This window comes from Thamnophis sirtalis, unplaced genomic scaffold, assembly GCF_051295495.1.
Source record: "Thamnophis sirtalis isolate CommonGarterSnake01/CBP01778 unplaced genomic scaffold, rThaSir2_p1.2 scaffold_14, whole genome shotgun sequence".
Taxonomy (NCBI): Eukaryota; Metazoa; Chordata; class Lepidosauria; order Squamata; family Natricidae; genus Thamnophis; species Thamnophis sirtalis.
The window spans coordinates 210,322-226,224 of NW_028261394.1; the positions used below are offsets into that span (position 1 = coordinate 210,322).

Genomic DNA, 15,903 nt, shown 5'->3' on the forward strand with positions numbered 1-15,903 from the left:
GGAACGGTGTCATCTTCAGGCTTCCTCAATTCTGGTGGTGAAGAAGTGCCAAAGAGAGTTCTACGATACATCACAACTTCATACTTTTAAAGTAGTCCAGATTTGTCTAACCCTAAAAGCATTTTGATTTTCAGCTTATCTGAGCTTGGGAAAAAAGTAGGCAAGTCCCTATTCATTTTTGCATATTAATATTAAAGATTTGATTGGATTTCTTTTCTTTAGGTAGACCAATATTTCACTAGAGTATACTGGAATCAAAATATTGTACCAAATAAAGAGAGTGTATCATTTCCCCAGCAAAAGGCTGCAGGGATGAGGGCTTATCTTACGCCCACTTGTTTTGACATCTTGTGACGCACAAAGAGCCGTGACTCAAATACTGCACCAGTTAACCCGGATCCCACTGGAGGTGTTCCAATCCTCCTCGGGGCCAATCCTGCTGAGGGACAGGCTGGCTCCTGCGTGTGGACAAGGAAGCTGACGTGGGATTATGCCAGCAGGGCCCTGAAAGCAGAAAATAAAACGGGGCAGAGGCGCAGGGCCTGGTTACTTGCCCCTTATATTGGCAAAGGTAAAATGAGGAACCACCAGCACCTCCGACTGGCTGGGCAAAGGCAGGCTGCACACTCCCCGCCCCCTTCTGATCTGCCGGGAAACGGCAAGTCCAGTGTTCCAGAAAGCACAATGGCACTTTAATCTGATTTTGGCAAACAGCAGCTCAGCTGCTTCTTTCCCTGTTCCAGGATGACCCTTCCGGCCCTCAGCATCTCCTTTGAGCAGTTCTTAGTGTCAATCACAGAAGGTAGCCAAACATGCAATTGTCCGTGTTTACATATAAAACGTGAGTGCTGTACACACTCACACACCTATTTATTCACTCTGCTTGGAGGTGCAAAGGAAGCTGTTGAAGAGAAACAAAAATGAAGTAACCACAGCTTGTCCTTTAAATGTGTTCCAATCCCCAATCTACACCGCTCCTCCTCAGTCCAGAGAGGAGCCCGGCAGAGTCTGTCTGAAGGCACTTGATGTCTCCTCTCAGGAAAAAAATAAACATTTTAAGGGGAGTGAAAAGGAGGGGCCAGAGCCCGGCATGGCTACGATCCTCTCCAATTCAGGAGCCCAAAGAAACAGGTAACAACCGAGCCGCCTCCTGTCTGCCCTCCGTGCAAGAGAAAAGGCCGGTTGCAGGGAGCTCAGATTTCTCGCTAAGAAGAATCGACGGGCATCACACACTCCAGGAGCTGTTCAGTTTGGTCAGTTCGTTGGCCTCCCCTGGCCCAGCCTCCTCACAGCCACCCTTCTCACCAGCTGCATCGAACGGAGGGCGACTGTCTAATTTAACCAATTCTTTGGGAAGCTTCTTGAAGCGGGGAAGCAAATCTTTGAGCTCTGTGTCAGGGGGCACCTTGTCCAAGTTCTGTACAGAAGGCACCAGGTTGGTGATCTCATCGGTTGGAGACCGCCCAATGCTGCCATCCACTTGAACCCGAATGTCCGGGGAGATAGACAACTGGTGGTGGGGCACCACCCCACTCTCCATGCATTTGGGATAGAGAAAAGTCTTCATCTGGCCTTTGCCCTTCACGTTGACTGTCCCACGATAATCAAAGTCGTAGCCCATTTTGTGAAGAATGCGGTAACTCTCCTCACTCACCTGGATCCGGCACTCGACTCCCGTGGTGTCCATCCTGCTTGCTATGTTCACAGTGTCCCCCCAGATGTCATACAAGAGCTTGGTGGTGCCAATGACCCCAGCTGTCAGGGGCCCGTGGTTAAAGCCGACCCTCAGCTTAAAATTGAACCACAGCATGTTGTTGTTGAAGTCATCCACCACACGCATCATTTCTTTGGCAAATTCAAAGAGCGTCTGCAGATGGGCGTGAGGGTTACTGCTGTCCTGGCACTGGGAAGCGTTCAGCCCGGAGGCAGCCATGTAGGTGGCCCCGATGGTTTTGATCTTCTCAATGTTGCTGTATTCAGGCTTGCTCAGCAGCTCATCAAAGTCTCCGATCAGTTCATTCAGGACACGGTAACATTCCTTGCCTCCTTCGTAGTTCTCCTCGTAGAACTCACTGAAGTTCACAATGCTGGCAAAAATCACCCCCCCGCTGTCGTGGTTCTTGGAATAGCTTTGGGACACTTTCAGCTGCTCGGCCACATGGTAGGGAATGATGTTCCGCAGGAGCCAGTCCGCCTGGTCCCTCATGCTCTGAATCTTGGTACGGTGAAGATCAGCTTCCACATCTCCGTGATAATGGAGGCGGTAACTCACCTCAAACTCCCGATTTAAGAACCAGACTAAGACTAGGAGAAGGAAGAGGCCCAAAACTACTTCCAGGCCAATCAGATCTGCCGGCCTACGGAAGTCCTCCGACGCAGACCTGTTGCAGGCATTCTCTATGAAGCTGAGGGAGGAACAAAACAAATAAGAGAAGGCATGCTTTAAAGGTAACTTCAGATCATTCTGTTTGGGATCTCAAACAGGTGCTGTTGATCATTATAATCATCTAGTTTTTACTTGAACATGTATCAACATTTAAAGGTTCTGTGTGTTGGCACAGAGGGTACTTGTGAAGGTGGGTTGTGCTGAAAGGCATCGGGCGTGTGGGTTGAGAATGTTGCCCAATGCAACATTTTTTTCAAAGTCAAACTCCAAGAGAATTTCCTTAAACTCACTGTAAGAACATCCAATTTTGATACCTATCTTGATACATACAGAAACTGTCCCACAGCTCAGATCATTACAGGTTCTCTCTTAGCAGTTAAGAGAAGGAACACATCTGGGCACACTGCAAGTGGGAGACTTGGGAACGTCTGGGCTTCACACTTGAACAGCACCTGGCTTTATAATGTTATTGCTCTTTAAAAATACTGTACTTGGAAATAATCCACCTCACTGCTTCAGAACACTCTTTTGAGACTCACAGAAAGGAAATCCGTGGTTCACAGTCCAAATTTTAGCCTCTTCAAATCTTTTTCATTTTGGTGACAACTTTTATTCTGACTCTCAGCTGGCAGTTTGGATCCTTAAATAATACACACAAAAGACCCAAGAAAGCCCAAGAGCTGTTAAAAACATACCTTAGGTTCCTCGATGAAAGGAGGTTTGAGTCCTCCAAGTCACTGGAACAGAAGCAGAAGGGACTCCCATTACCCACAAACCAAGAGTCTGGATCAAAACAAGGGCAACTACATGGCACCGCTGCAGTCGCAAAGCAGGGCTCCTCCTCCTCTCGCTAAATGGCTAATCCCTGCGACACACGTGCGCACCAGGCCCCTTCATGCTTTCCCCTTCATCCCTTAGCCGCCACCCGCTCCTGGGCAAAAGGGGCAACGGTTGTGGCACTTCCCTTGAAGCAAGCGGGCCTCATTCCAGCACCCTGGGACCTTTCCTGGATCCGGCAGCCTGATCTTCCTTAGGATTGCCATGGGTTTGCCTCGGCTCACCTGTCAGGGCACCAGGACACGTACAGGAGGAGGAGGAGGACCCCTCCAACAAGGGTAGCCAAAGAGGATCTCATCCAGGAGCTGAGCTGGCAAAAGTTACAGTACTGGACTATTGTGATGAGAACTGCAGAACACATAAACATGGTGGACTGCAACAGAAGGAATATTAGTCAGAACAATGGAGCAAATTAGAGCAAAGCTGTTGCACCTTTCCTCAAAAACTCCCAGAGTTAAAATAAGCAACCAGATTAGATCAGCTACGGAATCTTTCACCCCACCCCCACCCCCCCCGCCCCTTGGATTTGACTAAAATCATGTTTAAGGTCCGTCCGCTTCTGTGCCTGGCAGAAAATGCCTAGTTTCGCTCTGTGTTGGGAGGAGGGAAACAGGGTCGGTCTGCCATGCAGATTCCATGGAGGGGGGGGGGGTTGGGCCACGGGCTGAAGTATCTCCTGATCCAGGGAAAAGTTCACTAAAGGCAGCATCGGAATCCACTGGCTTTGCAGACGGACAAACTAGGGTGGCAGATAAACGGCCATCTGTGGCGCCCCCTCCCGGCTCCTCTGGGCTCCCAGCGCTGGGAGCAAAGCTCTGGCTCAGAGGTGGAGCCCTTTGGGACTAAGCTGGGTGACTGGGATGGGCAAAGGGGGCCTCTGCCCCCCCCCCCAGCTGCCTCTTTCCACCCCTGGACAAGAAGTCTCTGCCTGTGACTTGGCATTTAGAGCCAAAGCTTCCAATGACCAAAAGCAGGGTGGAGGACCCCCCCCACCCCTGTGCTTTCCCCCTCGGGAGCTCTGCTTGCCCACCAAGAGCTGGTGCTGAGGCCAACGTACGTAGAGGTCGGTTCCAAACTCAGAGGTGAAGTGTGAGAAGACGGCGAGAGCCGGCAGGGAGACCAGGACAGCTCCGATGAAGTGCCGGGGCAGCCACCCAGCGATCACTTCCAAGAGTCGCCTGGTGCAGAGCATCATGTCCTCCAGAAAGAAAGCCATCCTGGAAAGCATACAGACAGCGGCTCAGCTTTCCCTCAGCCTCAGGAGAAGGCCTCCCCCCCCACCAGTGCCCTCAGCAGTCACATCAGAACTTCCCCCCTTCGCAAGGAAGGACATCATCTGTCCAGAGTTAGCTTCACAAAAGGGGAGTTAAAGCACAAGTGAGGGATGATGCTGAAGTCTGTTACTTTATTTCAGAATAGGGTTGTTGAAGATTTATACCCAGTATTTGCTCTGGGAGGTTGGGGGGGGGGGAGGTTGGGGGGGGAGGTAAATATTTGTAAAACCTTTTTAAAGCTTTTAATTAAAAAAAAGAACTTCCCCCCCCCCCTTCCAAAATCAGGACAGCCCCCCTTTTTCCCCGGGCATGAAAGAGGAGAAGTAGTGGCACTGGGAGGGATCCCGGGGGAGGAACCTGGGCATCCACAGCCAGCTCCAGCTGCTCTATAAGGACAGGGGTGTGCTGGGACCTCTCTCTAATGCATGGGGGGGGGGATTTGCTGTCACCTGCACCCAATAAGGGAGCCCAGATATTGAGGGAGGGAGGGAGGGAGGAAAAGTGCAGCATTTGGCTCACCTGATGGAGACAGTGAGAGAGACCACCTCCAGCAGGACAGCCGTTACAGCCACAGCCACGGCTGCAGGAGGGGGAGGAGAGGCCGCCAGCCCGTGTTTCAGGAAGCAAGCGACGGAGAGGATGAGGAAGACGGTAGCGGAGAGGCTCACGTCCAGGAGGGAACTGAAGGTAGCGCTGGCGAAGGTCTTCACAGGAGCTCTTCTAATCACCTGGGGAGAGCGAGGAGGTCCAGGTTGGCTGGCCACACGTGGGCTTCTTCAGAACCCAACAGTTCCCAAGCAGGGAAATCAAAAACTCTTTTATGCTTTTTGCTTTGATTTCAGAATCTGATCCAGAGATGACCTCCACTCTTTACAAAGGTTCTCTGCACGCTACGCTAGGGAAAAATAAATTACTAAAATACAGCAGTAGTTTTCAGAATCAGTTTCTAAAAACCACCAGAATGAAAACAATAAGCAAAAGTGAGTATAAAAAAACCGAATCTAGATTCTTAGAGGAAATTATTCTCAAAACCGCTTTAGGAGAAACCAGACCCTCATAACGGCACAAGGTTATTAGGAAAGTCACGGTTTGTTACTTTGGATAGCTGAGGGACATTTCAGTTTATATAACCTGACCTCCCTGTCTAAAAACCCCGGTCTCCGAGGTGGGGTGCGGGAGGAGTCACCGAACGGGTCTTGTTACGGCCCAACTGCCTGGAGACTGAGGTAAATCTGAGGCCACTCCCTCTGTTCCTCCTTCTGACTCCCCAGATTAACCTCAGTCTTTGGCCTAACAGGAGCTATTCAGGGACTCTCCGGATTTCTTTGTTTTCTCTTTCCTTCTTTCATATTTTTCCTTTATTTTCACCTTTTTCAGAACCTCCTGCCGCCTCCTATTCCGCCCCTTTCCTGACTAAGCACGAGCTGCGCTCGCTGCTACTTTGCGGGCCCCGAGCCACCGAGGTTTTTAACCACCTATCTTTTCATTATGATCTTTGTATGCAAACAGGGGACGTTTCCCGCTCTGTGTGGAATGACAAGGATAAAAGCCGACTTAGGGAATATAGACACGCAAAGGAACAAGTGATACAGGACTGAAATTTAAAGCAGTCACCGCAGGGGCTGTTTCCAGGACAAGGCTCTGTAAAACAAATGATCAATAAAAACATTCTTGGGGAAGTTAGCCAATTTAAGGCCAAATTTCTATTTGAAGTTTAGTGGCCTGAAGGGTGGTGGTATGTCTCCTGCAGAAGTAGATGGAATAATATTGGAATAAAAGCAAATACTTTATCAGATATGTTGCCAGAATTTCATATTCCTATTTAAATAAAAGCAGTAAAAAGCTAGAAGAGAAAAAAGTTTTATTTGTTAATTTACATGGTTCGCGTAGGAAGGGTGTGAATGTTTACACATAAAAGCAAGCGCTTTAAATTTAGAATCAAGCCAACATACCGTATTTTGGGGAATATAAGACACTCCAAAGTATAAGACGCACTGAGCTTTGGGGGAGGAAAAGAAGGGGAAAATATCTGTCTCTGCCTCCCAGCAATTTGCCTCCTTGCAACCAACAGTACGGACAATATCCACTGCTTGTAGTGTTACATTTCAGACCGTACTTGTACAGATGCTGTTAAAACTGATGTGGCTTTCTGGAAGTATCCGAGTTCTTCTCTGCTCTTTAAAAGAAAATAGCACTGGGCATCTCTTCAGATCAAGCATTTATTTTAAAAAGCTTCTTTATTTTGTTAAGTTGTCTAAAACAACAATAAAGCAGCCTTTAAAGAATAAGTCTAATCATTCTACAGGCCTTTATAGTTACTGACTTAACCTCCTTGCAGCAAACAGCCTGATTAGCACAAGGGGGGGGGGGAATCTGCCTCCCAACAATTTGCCTGGTGGAGCAAACAGCCGTTCCTGCCGACCATCAGCTGTTTCCGGCTGCAGGGATTGCCGTGGCCTATTGCAGCCTCCACAAGCCCTGTTTGCTGCAAGGAGGTGAATTGCTGGGAGGCAATTGAGGCTGAAGAGTGGGGGCTGGGGAGTGGGAGGGTGGGGCAACATTCAGTGTATAAGACGCACCCAAGCTTTCACCCTCTTTTTTTTTTGGGGGGGGGAGGTGTGTCTTATATTCCCAAAAATACGTAGTTTATCAAAACAGGCATCACATGTTCCTGCTTGGAGACTCTAGACAGGAGGCTGGTTGCTACGCTGCGGACACTGCAATTTCAGTTTCCCCTTTCAAAGGCATCCCTCACCAATGGCAAAACAGAGACAAAAGAGACTTGAAATGACTTAAAACTAAGCCTAAATCAAAAGTAACTGCCAAAAACCCTTCTTTCTTTTTTTAAAGAGGGAATCTCAGTGTAGAAAAGAGGCAGCATCACAATTACTGATCTCTCTCCAGTCAACATGAACAGTTAAAATAAACATAAATCGTTTTGGCATTTTCTTACTGTATTCCTCAGATACTATCAGCATGCATGTGCCTCCATGCACACAGACACCCCCACCCCACCTCCCCCCCAAGAAAAACACCTTACCTCTTCTTGGTAGCTGCTCCGGTAGGCCATCTCCAAGTCGTGTTCAAGGAAGTTCAGGCTCAACTTGTTAATGGGTGGCTTAAAAAAATAGTCTTTCATCAAGCTGAGGGAAAAGATTTATTTTAGCAAAGTTTATTCTCCCATTAAAGAAACAATGATGAGATCGCTAAGACGTAGGCATCTCTATTCATCAGCCCATCTTTAACTGGGCTTGGAGAAAGAGGAGTGCTGTACTAACTCTCCAAATAAGAAGGAATTGCTGCTTAACTAATGACTGGACCTCAGTCAACCACACTGCATGGATAAGCTCCTTTTCCTCCGACTGTGCCTGGATTCTCGGAGGCTGCCTGGACAAGTTCCTGTAATTTTCTTGAGATTGGCAAACTACTTTTTCAGAAGTGCTTTCCCAACGCCTACTTCCTAGGGCTGTAAGAAAATGACTGACCCAGGGTCACCCAACTGGCTTTGGGTCGAAGGCGGGAGTGAAGAATAAGCTCCCACTTCTAATCTCAGCACTGCCATAAACTCATTGGTGAAAAAAGAATGAGGCCGCAGAGGTCACAAAGTGCCTCTTCTGATTGTTGCAAACAGATCATTCACCCTCAGCGCAGAGGAATTGTCCTATCAGCAGCTTGTTGGAAAAAAACCCACAGAACTTCCCTCTTCCAAGCATTTCAGCCAGACTCTCTCTCTGTCAACATAAAAACTGCATAAAGGAGACCACCATTAAATAAGGAAAAGACCCCCTGCCAGGGCCAGAGGTCTCCTTCTTGTTGCAACTTAACAAGGCGTGCATAACAAGTTGGTTTCCTGTTTGTCTGCTGAGACCCTGCCCTCCACCAAGCTTCAGAAAAGTGGCATTTGTGCACGTTAAAAAAAAAAGAATTGGCGAGATTAGCTGACTTAACTGCAGCGTGTCTGTTCACAGGCCGCAGGTTAACACTCAACTTTCCTGGACATAATACAACTTTAAAGAGAACTAGATTGATAAAAGAAAACACCGATAAAAAAATTGGGCAAATCAAGCCCATTTGGTTCAGCACAATTTTCTATTCCACAGGAAGTGATAAGCAGGGGGAGGAGGGGGCTGAGCAAACGGTGCTCAGACTGGCGGCCCGTGAAGCGCTCCATCCGCCCCCAACCTACTGAACCTTGTGAAGCCCCATGGAGAGCAAAGGTCCAAGTGGTGAGGATGCTTTGCCTGACCTGTCTTCTTTAATGACATCCACAAAGTGAGCGTCTGTTTTTTCTCTGATATTTTTGAACCGCAATGGCAGAAGAGCTGAATGATCCAAGCTTGCTCCAACCCATCTTCCCTTCTCTTGCAGCATTTCATAGAGAGACGTTTGGCTGTTGCTCAGCTTCTCCTCCTGCGGGGGACTTAGAAGTCCATTCCGAGACTTTGGGCTGCCTCCCCCAGGACTCTGAATGAGACAAAAAGAGAAAAAAAATCAAGTGGTTTGAGATTACGTCAGAGAGAAGTCAGCTTATACTTGTCTGTTTCTACAAGTATATAGTAGTAGAAAAATAATATCTGTTCAAAGATTTTGTTATATTTTTGAACGTATAAAACAGCGCTTGCAAGAAAAAAAGAAACATAAGGCCGATAAATTATTATAGATGTTGCTTTTAACAAACCTGATCAAACAAACAACAGCAGAAAGATTTGTATCATGTCATGAATCATTTTATTATCACCATGTCTAATCCCAAAGGTGGGCTCATACGAGATACACATTTTTTAAAGTAGCATAGTTGGGTCCGTTTTCAGGGCTTCCTCTGATCAGGGCAGACCAGGAGGCCCTCAGCATTCAGCACTCCTGAGCAAACAGGAGACTGAGGTCAGCTTTCTCTAGCTCTTTATGCTCAGAAAACAATCTTTAGAAAAGGCAAACGCTAACATTTCTTTAAAAGATATAGAAAATGCATTTTAAACCAAAATTAAATAAAGTGCAACTTATCTTTTCAAGATAAAAAAATTAGGAACTTAAAAACAGCCATATTACCAGGGGCTGAAGTTCCAAAACCCAAAGAATTCTTAGAATTCCTGTACAGCACTGAAAAATTAAAACAAAAGGAACTACACTGACCTAATTAATGGGAATGCAAAAGAAAATGCACAATAAGCAGCTCAACTTAGAAGATAGCAAGGGGAGCTTTTAAAAATATCCAATTGTACATCACGGTGCTCTTCAAATCATCCTAGGGACAAATTTCATACATGCTGGTCCTGAGAATAAGAAAAGGGTTTGGAACCATCTGCAGTCAAGGACACCTAGGCGAGCACTTGGAAGGCCACCTCATTACTTGCACCCTATTTGAGTCTGTCTCATCTCATGACCGACCTGCCTCAGTTTCTGCTCCGTGAATGAATGAAGAGAAAAAGGTGCCTTGAGAATAAATTACCTTTGTGCTGGTCTTATGGTCCTCCTGGCACCCGTTTTGAATTGCTCCTTCCTCTGCACTCACAGCGTAGCCAGGGGAAAAAGTAACACTGCACGAATGGCAGATCTGCAACCACAAAAAAACCATACTAGAGGTTGAATTCCTCCTTTTGTCCCTGGCCTGCCTCTACTGCGGGTGTCTGAAGGCTCTTCAAAATGGCACATTTTGTGTGTAACTCCCAGGGTGCTATCTAGTCTGCACATGACACTTTTCCTCCCTTAAATGTTTCAGAACAAAATCACTTGGGCACGGAAAGAAGTTATCGTCCACACAACAAGACGTAGTTAGCATTTAGCAGCTGTCTTTTCCCCATCTAACATCTCAACCAAATTTGTAAATATCAACCAATTAAATCAATGATAATATTTATATACATACTAGAAAAGCAAATGCTTGGTTTTCGGAACAAATGCTCTTATACATCCTTTGCAAAAGGAGACCCCCTCCAAACAATGGTGGTCTTTTTTCTTACTTGCATTTCATGATTTTACGTCACTAACTCTACCAATGCTGGCAACCGTGATACTTGCTCCTTTATGCCAGCTGCTTGCTGGCACTTTCTCAGAAGTGCTTAGAACAGAATTTTTCAACTTCGGCAATTAACAATGCAAGGGCTCCTGAGCTACATGGGATTTACACCAAGCCCCTCACAGCCAACTCATAATCCACACCTCCTCGTGTTATGACTTTCAGAGCAAAAAAATAAACCAATTTATGATTTGCCTTCTTAGAGAAGACGTAACTAACTGCAGATATAAGTTTCCAAGCTTGGGTAGGTTGTGAAAACAGGTTTCTAAAAACAAATCCACAGAAATGTACAGAATTTGCATTTGTCGAACCTTATTTTTTTCTAAGTACTTGAATGTTTTTGCTAAATCATCCATGTTCTCCGACAAAGCTCCCTGTAACTTGCTTCCATCTCCTGCTTCTAGACCTGGGAGTAGAAGGGTCTCCGAGCAGCTGCAATGGGTCTCCTTCTTTTTCAAGCCAGAGATCAAGTATGTTTTCAAACCTACAGGAAAACTATAGTTAACATATCTGCTGTTATTCTTCCACTGTACACACTTCCCCCAGCTTACCTGGAGGGCTCCTTCTACAAAAAGCTGTTTACTACAGATGGCCATTCTACAACCTTGCAATCACAGCTTGCAGAGAAATGACTCATTTCTCCTTTGGAAACAGCCAAATCCACTTTTTAGCAGCAAATCTGCATTTTATAAATTGCTTGGCCAGCTACTATGGTAGTAATTTATTTATCATTGGCTATTTTTCTATTATCTTTTTTTTTTAAAGGATTGTGAAATATAACCCAGCAGTACTTTCGAATTTTTTTAATACTGTACATATTTTGGTTTCATTTCAGAGCACTCTGTTTTAGTGTCACTGTGAATATTAATTTCCAAAGGGCTTTTTGTATCAAATGATCAAACTTGAAAGACCACCTGTGTCATCTGCAACCCAATGAGCGTCCCCCCTTCAATCCTCCCATCTGGGTCATTTCTAAAGACCCTGAAGAGCCCTGGGCCCAAGAAAGAACCTTGGGGTACCCCATTGCATGCTTCTCTCCACACCGATGTCGTTCCATAAGGACCACATGCTGAGTGTGGTCGGTCAACCAATTCCAAACCCATCTGGTAATGGGACAGCTTGTCCCACACTGTTCACTCTTACGAAGGAGTTGGCAGTCTTGTATTCCATCCAATGCCTGACTGAAATCTGAATCTAGTCCATCCACAGTATTCCCTTATTGTGTGGAAATAGGACCTCACTGCTGAAGAGACTAGTTTTTGCGTACTTTATAGCACCTTTTACTCCAGTCTCACCCACTACTCACATTTATCTCAATACTCTGTACTTTTATTTAAGGTGCCTTTACTAATCCTGGTCTGTGACGTTAATAAACATTGATACGAAACTGCTAGAAATTGGTTTACGGTCAGCAGAATAAAAAATCTGCGGACTATCTACCAACTTCTAGCAGTTTACAACAGTCATAGAATCCTAAAAACTGTCCCCCGAAAGCTGGAATCAAAAGCAACTCTTTTCCTTGCTCAACTATCTTATGGAAGAGCTCAGTCTTAACTGCCCTGCAGAATACTGTAGGGTGCTTTTTTTTCCTTGCAAAGTGATACTTTCTTTTTACAAAACATCATATGACGTACCTGCATAGCAATAAAAGTATTTTTTTTTATTAGGGAAGTGTACATTTTAGTGTTAAAGCAGATGTCACAAACTATAAAATAAGCAGTTAATTAAAATTCCACTTGGAAACCAAAGGACGCTGCAGCTACAATGCATACCCCCCCCCTCCAGCTTTAATATCTCTTCAAAGAACCAGGAAGGGCAGAGGCACCACGTTTACATGGCAGGTTTCATGTAAAATATTAAATTGATCCAAATTTGCTCACATTAGCATAAGGGAGAGAAAAGGTTAACTTCCAAATCAAATCAACTTATTCACAGGCAAAAATGAGAGAAATACCTTTCAGCTGGTCCGCTACCACGCTCTGCCCCACGCGCTCCATCACCTTCCCATCCTCCATTTCGTAGCGATCGTCCAAGTATTTCGCAGTAGCCTCTGAAATATGGACCTTCCCAGCAACGCCCAGTTGTTCCATGAGGTTGGCTAAGTTGACGTCATTGGACCAGACGTCAAACTTAAATCTTCTCATTCCCAGAATGCCACAAAGGACCGTCCCGGTGTGCACGCCAACCCTCATATTCACCATTTCCTTCTTCTCTTGGCAAAACTGCTCAATGGCTTTGATCATGCCCAGGCCCATCTCGATGCAGCAGTAAGCGTGATCCGCTCGGGGCTCAGGGCACCCCGCCACGCAGTAGTAGCAGTCCCCCAAGGTGCTTATCTTCTCGCACTTGGTGTCCTCGCAGAGGCGATCGAAGCGGCCAAAGAGGTCGTTCAAAAGCCCCACAAGGGCGTGCGCAGATTTGTTGGCACTCATTTTGGTAAAGCCTACGATGTCGGCGAAGAGAATACTGACTTGTTCGATCTGCTGCATCTTGAAGGGGCGAAAGATGATGGGGGTCTTCTGGATGGACGGCTTCTTCTTCCTGCTCTTGGGGCTGGAGGCGGAGTGGCGCTTGGCGGAGGAGGAGTTCTCGCTGTCCTCGTCCCCCTGCTTCATCAGGTCGTCCGCGATGATCCTGGGCATGACCGAGTGGATCATGCGCTCCTTCAGGGCCTTCTCCACCTCCAGGTCCTTCCCGTGCATGATGGACTGCCCCACCTTCAGGAAGGTGCTCCTGGACCGCACCTCCGACATGATGAAGAGGTGCACGCCGGTGGCGTGGATGCAGAGGTGCAGCAGGGCCTTGCCCAGCAGCTCCCAGGCGGCCAGCCGCTCGCCCGCCGGCAGCGCGAAGCAGCGCTCGTCGCGGAAGCCGTAGCCCAGCGCCTCGAAGAGCGCCGAGCCGCCCAGCCCCAGCAGGAGGCTCAGGTAGAGCGGCAGGTGCGGCACGGCGTAGAGCAGCAGCAGCGCCGCCACGCACAGCGAGAAGCTGCCCACCGGCGACAGGCAGGGCGGGGGGGCCGCCGCGCGCGCGCTCACGTTGCCCGCCAGCCCCGGGGCCGCCGCCGCCGGCAGCTGCGAGGCCAGCGGGAGCGCCAGCACCAGCAGCGCCAGCGCCAGCGAGGAGCCGGCCGGGTGGCGCCCGTAGGCCCGCGTGAAGGTGAAGAGCAGCGCGGCCAGGCAGGCGCCCAGGAAGGCCAGCGCCGCCCCCGCCGCCGCCGCCGCCCCGCCGCCGCCGCCCCCTCCTCGCCCCCCGCCGCGGCCCCAGCCCAGGTAGGCGCCCCACAGCAGCGCCGCCGCGCCCAGGTAGCCCAGCGCGTAGCGGAGCCGGCGGCGCGTCTGCGGGAAGCGGCGCTGGCGGCAGGCCTGCTCCAGGTTGCTCGAGTCGAAGCGCGGGTCCCACCAGCGAGACGAGGCGCGCTCGAAGAGCTGAGGCGCCCGGCCGGCCCCCAGGCCCAGCCCCAGCCCCGGGCCCAGCGCCGCCCCCCGCGGCTTCCCCCGCGCCCGCCGCCCGCGCCCCGCCGCCGCCGCCTGCAGCCGCACGGCCACGCGCCCACCGCCGCCGCCCCCGGCCACGCTCACCTCGGTGCCACGCGGCGGGGGCGGCGGGCAGCCGGTGGCCGCCGCCATGGCCACGCCCGCCTTGCCTCACCCGCCGCCGCCGCCTCCCAGGCCCGGGCTCCCGATGCTGCTGCTGCCGCCGGGCCGCGCCGGGCTCCGCCGCATGGCGCCGCGCCGGAGCCCCCGCCCGGCTGTCCCGCCCGCCCGCCGCCCTCTCCGCCGCCGCCGCCGCCTGCCTGGAAACGCCTCACGGGCCGAAGGAGGGGGAGGGGCGGCGGCGACGCCGAGGCTGCTGTCACTGCCGCGCGGGACGAGGAGCGCCTGCGCGGTGCGGGAGACGGACGGACGGGGGGCGAGGTCTGCGCACGCGCGGGGGGGCCGAGTGCGCAACCGCAGCCCTCGCCCCCCGCCCTTGTGCGCCGAAGGGGGGGATGGGACGATCAGCCCCCGGCCCCCCAGATCGCCCGGCTGGGCCTCGGCCGGTCCCGGCCACCGCCTGGGACTTTCCCCCGCTGGAGGGCCCGCTGGCTCCGGAGGCTCCGGCTGCCGAGAGGAGGCGAGGGCGGCTCCGACGGCTCCTGACGTCCCCCCGATGGGAAGCCGCTTCTGCCGCCGCGCCTCAAAGGGGGCCTTTCGGAAGCCCCCCCTTTTCCCCTCCCCCCTTTCCCCTCCCCCCTCCTGGGCTTCCCCGTAGTGCGGGTGGGGGGGTGAGGGCGGGGCCGGGATGGGGCGCCGCTCCTCTGGCCGCCTTGGCTGAGGGAGGGTCCGTTCCGGGGCCAACCGTTGGAAGCAGCGAAAGGCCGAGCGGGGTTGCGCTGGTGGGGAGGAACGGAGAGGCTGCTTGGGAAGCTCCTCCTGAGGCCGCTGGGGGGTCCGTGGGGGGAGAGGAGCTTCCGAGAAAGCCCTGGGAGTGGGGAGAGGGGCCGCCGCCGCCGCCGCCTCGGATCCTTTCGCAGCCTCCCTGCTGTATCACACACCGGAGCCATGTCTGCAGCCAAGAGTGAGGAAGCCGCCTTCCAAGCCATCCAAGCAGATCCCAAGCCAGGGGAGCGAAAGCACCTCTGCCGAGCCTCACTGTGGTCTAGCCACTTCCTGAAAGCAGCTTGTAGGCTCAACCCAACGACTTCCTCAAGGGGGAAACGGCTTAACTAATCTCGGCGACACACAAACCACACTGGGGCCAAAGTTGGAGGCCCACCAATGGGACCCTTGAGGGCCCCCTGCTGCGTATCCTTGCGGGACAGAACTCTCGGTTTCCCTCGGCAACGGCTGGGCAGGGATGCTGCAGCCAAGAGTAGCACAGCTGCTCCTCTCCCAGGCCTGGGAGCATCTTGGGCCGTGCTTGGGATGGGGGGGAGAACTCCTGATGCGGAGGGAACTACCTTGCCTCCTGTGGGCATTTCCTCCTCTGTCGCTTCAGCTGGACCAAACAAGGGAGTTTTGTGGTCAGAGAAGGTGGAGGAAGTCGTGGGGGGGGGAGGGGTTGAGCACGGGGGAAACAAAATGAAAAGGCTGGGTTAGGAAAAGAGCTTTTGTGCTGGAGATGCTTCCTGACTCCAGCCACCTCCCTCCTTCATGCCCCCCCCCCACCCGAAGCATAGCCTGAGCTCTCCTGCCTGGCCTATGGAGGCTTTCCACACGCAAAAATGTCCCTGCCAGTGAGGAAGTCATTAAGCAAATCCAGGCGCGGAGGGGAAAGGAAGGGAGCCATTCGCTTCGGAAGGTGGTTCTCTTTTGCTTATTGTGAAAGGGCCTCATTTCAAGCGAGGCTGCTTTTGCCCTTCTCCCTGAAGCGGTGGCACTCGCTTGTGCAGGCCCTGCTGTCAACCAGAG

At 50.8% G+C, this 15,903-nt stretch overlaps 1 protein-coding gene across 1 annotated transcript; it reads right to left on the reverse strand.

Annotated features, from left to right (window-relative positions):
• Window positions 1–1,059: 1,059 nt before the first annotated feature.
• On the reverse strand, window positions 1,060–14,179 carry ADCY9 (adenylate cyclase 9). Its single transcript, XM_014069689.2, has 10 exons — window positions 12,465–14,179; window positions 10,822–10,994; window positions 9,944–10,048; window positions 8,744–8,961; window positions 7,538–7,640; window positions 5,017–5,225; window positions 4,281–4,440; window positions 3,448–3,596; window positions 3,082–3,123; window positions 1,060–2,405 (listed from the first exon to the last, which is right to left on the reverse strand). The coding sequence occupies exons 1-10, from the start codon at window positions 14,137–14,139 to the stop codon at window positions 1,226–1,228; spliced, it is 4,014 nt and encodes a 1,337-aa protein (XP_013925164.2). The 5' UTR covers window positions 14,140–14,179; the 3' UTR covers window positions 1,060–1,225.
• Window positions 14,180–15,903: the final 1,724 nt, after the last annotated feature.